General features: G+C 45.4%; 1 protein-coding gene across 4 annotated transcripts in view; it reads right to left on the reverse strand.

Moving 5' to 3' along the window:
* The window catches only part of PEBP4 (phosphatidylethanolamine-binding protein 4), a 211,989-nt gene that overhangs the window by 88,064 nt on the left and 117,925 nt on the right, over positions 1-6,000 (reverse strand). For all 4 annotated transcript variants that reach the window (XM_012662965.1, XM_012662968.1, XM_012662966.1 and 1 more), the window contains exon 4: positions 1,499-1,597. In XM_012662965.1, coding sequence (XP_012518419.1) covers positions 1,499-1,597 — 99 coding nt within the window. The remainder of the gene's footprint in view (positions 1-1,498; positions 1,598-6,000) is intronic.

Here is a 6,000-nt window from a genome sequence, read left to right on the forward strand (position 1 = left end):
TGTATCTTCCCCTGTTACACCCTCTGTTCCCCTCCCTTCCCCTTTGCATGTTTGTGGTGTTTCCAGAGCTCTTCGCCCGGCTGGGTGCTCAGTGGGGAGGCGCGTGCAGTAAGGAGACCAGCTCCGGCACTGCCCAAGAAGCTGCTGCTCGAGTCTCCCCTGGGGAAGGCCCTTCCAGGGCCATAGCCACTACAGAGGGCTAAGGAGGGCTGTGCACCTGAGCTTGCTGGGAAGGGCCCGGGTCATGCGGCCATGGGATTGTTGCCAGGGTAACTCCCCTTACCCCACTCATGGCTGTGAGAGTCCCTGCCCTGTGCAGGAGAGTCAATAGCCAGTTCAGACTGGCACCCCTTCCTCTGCCCATAGCTCTAAAGGAAAAACATAAACTCCTTATGTTTGTGGAATTCTGTTTTCAAAGTGCTCTCAATGTGTTATCTCATTGACTCATCACAACAACCACACAAAGTCAGTAGCACGGTTCCCATATTATGGATACAGACGAAGTCCCAGAGAGGTTCCTGGTGACCTGCCAGAGGTCATTGAGTTCATAACCAGCCAAGATCCAAACCAGACCCAAACTTAGCTTTTCTAGTTCTGGGTTCCCACCGTCTTGCAGGGTTGATGCCTTTCCATGGTCTTTGCAAAGGCCATCTGCGGGTTTTCTAGGCATAGATTTGTGAATATTTGGGGCTAGCATGGACTTCCCCAAAGTGCACTGCCAGGCGCTCATGAACAAAAGATTCAATAAGCAAGTGAGACTGGGAAATAAATGCATATTATATAGGGCATGTTAGGATAGTAAAAGCTCCAAAAAGCACTTCAGTGAGAAATTGGATCAACTCAGTTCAACCCAGAGTATCCAAAACTTGTCTGGCAATAGAGCATTCTCTTTTTCCCCGACATAACACCCACCAACAGTCCACCAAATTCGCTGAACCTACTCTGCAAAGGCTGAGCCAGGCTCCTTCGCAACTGTCTTTGTGACAACAAAGACACAAAGATGAGGGGCAGTCACTTGTTCCTGTACAAAGAAAAGGAAATCGCCACAACTCTTCCCTGCCCCTGGCCCCATCAGGATGGGACCACACAGATTCACTTCAGTGCCCCCAAATCCAGCAACATGCTACAGTCAATCGTTAAACTTTCAGAAACTGTGTGAGTCAGTTATTACATCACTGGGAGCATCAAATAGACCACGGTGGGAGAATTTATTTCTATCATAAAAATCAGCAAACATTAGAAATCAGGTCTTTCCCTCCTGTTCCCTTGTCTGGAGAGCTGGTTTGCCAGGGTAGCTCTAGCCCTGGGACATTTTTTGAAATTGTTAGGAAACTTGGGAGCGCTGTGACATCTTAGTGCTGAGGGCAATGTGCCACAGAAGTCCTCGCTAATCCTAGTGTTTGTCTCCAACCCTCCTGAATGAGAGCCGAGAACTGCATGGAATGATAACCTTCCAGCCATCCCATAAGAGTAAGAAAGTGCCTCGTGGCCTGCTTACCTTGATATCTGTTACCAGCCAATGTCTCCAGTATTTCATTCTGGGTTCCGACCTGCTAGGGGCATCTGGGTCCACCATGACCAGGATATAGCTTGCGCCCTGTAACACACATCAAACAGTAATGTAGCATCCTGGCTAGAAGTTTGGTAGGGCAATGGCAAGGGGACAGACTCTCCTTTTACCACCATCCCAACCAAGAAAGTCTGACCAGCCACTGGGGCTCCTACCCAGTTTTTTGTTTTCATTCCTCTTGTGTCACACGTTCATTCAGAGAAATGAAGTCTGTGAAGTAGACAGCAGGATTTTTGGCTTTCCCTTTGTGAGGAAGAATAAATCCAACAGGCATATTTACTAAGCACCTGGGAGTCCCTGGCACCATGCTAGGTGATGTGGAGGAGATAAAGAAACCTGAAACAGGGCTTCTGCCCTCACGAAGCTTCCAGTGTAGTTGGACTGGCTTATCTGTTAATTCAGCAAACATGTGAGAACTCAATCTGTGTCAGGAACGATATCAACTGCAAGGAACACTAGGATTCATTCATGCCTTCAACAAGCCGTTTACTGAACACCTACTATTGCCAGCAGCTGTTCTAGGTGCTAGGAAGCCAACAGAGCACAAGACAGTGAGAACCGTAGTTTCAGGAAGCTTTTACTCTAGGTAAGAGACACAGATGATAAAAATAAATAAATAAGCAAGGAAACGTCAAGTTATGATTAGTGCTATGACAAAAATAAAACGGGTTGGGATGAGAAGTGGTAAGCATCCCAGGAAGAGGAAGCAGCTGCTACAACGGCCTTCAGATGGGCAAGAGGTAGGCTTTGAGGAACAGAAAGAGCACCACTGTGGCCAGGGACACGCAAGGGGGCGAGTGGAAGGGGCGGGTGGGAGAGGTGGCCAGGGCCAGGCCACAGAAGGCTTCCTAGGCCTGGGTGAGGAGTAGGAATTGATTCAAAGTGCAACACGAAACCACTGCAGGATTTTAAGCAGGTCAGTGATATGCTCTGATTTACCTTTTTAGGAGATTGTTTGGGCTGCTGGGTAGAAAATGAATGCTTGGCAGAAGGCCAGAGAGGAAGCCAGGAGGCCAGTTAAGAGACCCTTGCAAGTAGTACAGTGAGGGACGGTGGTATCTTGGACCAGGATGGTAGCAATGGAGACAGAAACAAATAGATGGATTAGGGAAGTATTTTTAGATAGAATCAGTGGAGTTTGCTGATGGATTGGATAGTAGGGCGGTGAGAAGGGGATGGAGAAAGAGAAATTGAGATGACTCCTGGGTTTTTGGCTTGAGCACCTGGGCCAGTTCATGGGACAGAGAAGACTTGCAGAGGAGGATGTTGGAAGGGGCACATTGAGAGTTCTAGAGAGTTTTAGACACATTGAGTTTGAAATGCCTCTCAGGAGATAATTTAGTATGCATGTCAGAGTCTGCAGTTTGAGGGAGAGATCAGGACTGGATGTACAGATTTGGGAGTCACTGACATATAGATGATCTTTAAATCTGTAAAGCAGACACAAAGAAGAAAAGAAGTCTCATGACTGAACTCTAGAACATGGTAACATGGAGAAGAGGGGAGTCTGGGAAAGGGCATGTGGAGGCCAAAAGGTGAGGGGAACACCTGCAGAGCAGGTGGCATGAAAGCCAAGCCAGAAAGTGTCTCAAGGAGGAGAAAGTGGCCAGCTGTGTTGAATGCTGCTGAAAGGCAGGGCCAGATGAGGACACAGATGTGGCAACTTGGAGATCACCCTTATCTGGACAAGGCCTGTTTCAGTGGAGTAGAAAGGACTGAGGTTTGATGGGAGTAAGTCGAGCTGAGATAGGAGGCGAGCAGTTGGAGATGGCTACAAAAGGTGATAATAAGAAGGGAAGTTTTGGTGTGGACAGCTGAGGCAGAGTGGCCATTACTAGAGAGAAGGAAAAGCCAAGAGATCTTTTTAAGAGACGGACGATAGTCAGGCATCTCTGCACATCAATGGAAATGATCTAGGAGAAAGGGAGGGACGTGGCAGAGAAGAGAAAGAGAGTCATTGCAAGAGCCAGCTCTGGAAGGCGGGAGGGGACAGGACCCAGAGCGGAAGTGAGGGCTGGGTCTTGGGTAGGAGCAGAGGATATGGGTTCAGATGCAAGAGTATTGGAAGATGTGCTGTTGAGAAAGGAGGAAGGCGACTTCTGACTGCTTCTATTTTCCAATGAAGCAGAGGCAAGGTCATGGAGGAAGAGGGATTATAGGAAGTTTGGGAACTGAGAAGAAGGTGTGAAACAGTCATGCAAGAAAGTGAGAACATGAGTGTGCTATAGGTATAGGGTAAGGTTACTAGGCGATATTACGTTCCTTGTGTGCTATTTAGCTGTTCAAGGGCAGATGTGCAATAAGTGGTGGGTGTGATTAACTTGGGTGGGGGTTAGACCGGTGAGCGTGAGGGAAGAGGGGGGAGTGAGAGAGAAAGAAGAGGAATAAAGTCCTGGCCTCCTCTCAACAGGGAGAGATGGGAACACTCAATGGCTATAGGATGTTCTAAGTGCTTGAATAGAGGAGCATCTACCCAGTACTGAGGGAACAGGCAGGAGGGAGTCTAAATCTCTCTGTCTCAGGAAGGCTTCAGAGTTATCTTTTGAGCTTGATCTCCAAGGCTGAGCAGGTAAAGGACCAGGAAAAGGCCACTCTGGGCAACAGGAATGGCTTGTGCAAAGGCATGGGGGTGTTTGGGGAATGGCTGGGCCATGGGGCATCTGGGAAGGGGTGGTAGGTGGCAAAGCTGAAAAGGTTTTCGGGACCAGATAACAGAAAGCCTTGCATGTCATAAGTGTTTAGAATTTGTTTTGCAACAGGACCCACTAAAATGGTTTGAACAGAAAACTGACATCATCACCTGTGTGCTTTGGGAAGGCATGTGGTGAGGATGGAGTAAAAGATGAAAATCAGAGAGAAAAAAAGACAACCCCAAACCCTGATAACGTGATACTCTGAAGAATCACCAGGCCTTCAATTCCAAGAGCAGTTACAGAGCTGGAGAGAAAGGAGAGAACCCACAGCCCGAGGTGACTGCCCAGGGCAGGTGTGGGAGAGGAAGATGCCCAGGCTGACTCTGATCTGAGATTCCATCTTGGGCAGCTCGGAGGCTGACGGTGTCGTGCCTATTAGGAATAGCAAAGTCAGGAGACGGTGAGACAGAGAGTTTGGTGTTGAAACATATAGGCAGAGGCACCTTTCAATGAGGTTGGAGCTCTCTCAAGACTCGGCCAGTGGACATGGGAAGGGATGAGACTGTCGGGGAACTTGTAGAGTGACAACAGAAAAACAACTATGGTAGAACTTGGGAACTCAAGAGTGGGAGGGAGGACGAGACTGAGGAGAAGAGAGTTAGGAAGACAGCCAGGCAACCTTGGCGTCACGGACACAAGAAGGGGTGGAGGTGTTGTCAATGTCACAGCCATCAAGGGAGATGAGGACCACAAAGAGACCATTGGTTGTGAAAATGGGGATCACCCGTAACTTTCCCAAAGTGAGTAGTTTAAAGATATAAATACTGATTGTTGCATTTCAAGATCCAAAAGAAGCAATGAACCACATATTAGATGTTATAAGAAATTTAATCTGAGAATGTGAAGATAAGCCCAAGAAAATCTCCAAGGACTGAGAAGGAAAGGATAAAGAGATGAAAACATTAGGGGAAAAGAAGGAACATATGTGAGAGAGAGAGAGAAAAAGAGAGAGAGAGAGAGAGAGAGATCCCTATAGAATCCCCGGAGAAAAATGTATATAGTATTTGATACATACAAGTATTGGTTCTAACTAAAGTAATAGGAAATAAAAAGAAACCAAATGTAAATACAGTAAAAGAAGAAATAAAACCGTCTACCCTCTTTCTTTTCCTTTTCTTGCAAATAACACGATCATCTACATGAGAATCCAAAAAAGAATCAACTGGAAACAAATAGACTAATATTCAGTAACGTAAGCAGTTACAAATTGTACACAAAACCAGTCCTTTCCTACATACTAATAGTAGTCATAAAGTATACTTTTAAGATCCCATTCACAATTGTAACAAAAAATCTAAAATATCCAAGAATAAGCTTGGAATGAAATGCAAGATTATAAAAAGAAAACAAAAACATTATTGATGTATATAAGAAGGAAACCTGAATAGACGGAGACATACAATGCTTTTAAATAAAAAACTTATTTTGCAAAGATGTCAATTAACCTTCAAATAATCTGTTAATCTGGCATAATTCCAAGTAAAATCCTAAATAAATGTTTTGGAAACTTCACGGCATTGTTCTAAAGCTCAATAAATGCAAAAATAGGTAAATAAAAGAAAAAGATGTAGCCAAGGCAATATGGGTAAAGATAAAATAGGTATGGAATTGATTTTGTAGATATTAAAATATATTATAAAGCCACAATACTAGAACAATATGGAGTTGATTTAGGAATAAATAGGAAGAAAAATAGAAAAGCCAGAGAGAAACTCAACTTTTCAATATATGTATATT

Source organism: Propithecus coquereli, unplaced genomic scaffold, assembly GCF_000956105.1.
Source record: "Propithecus coquereli isolate 6110/MARCELLA unplaced genomic scaffold, Pcoq_1.0 Scaffold79, whole genome shotgun sequence".
NCBI lineage: Eukaryota > Metazoa > Chordata > Mammalia > Primates > Indriidae > Propithecus > Propithecus coquereli.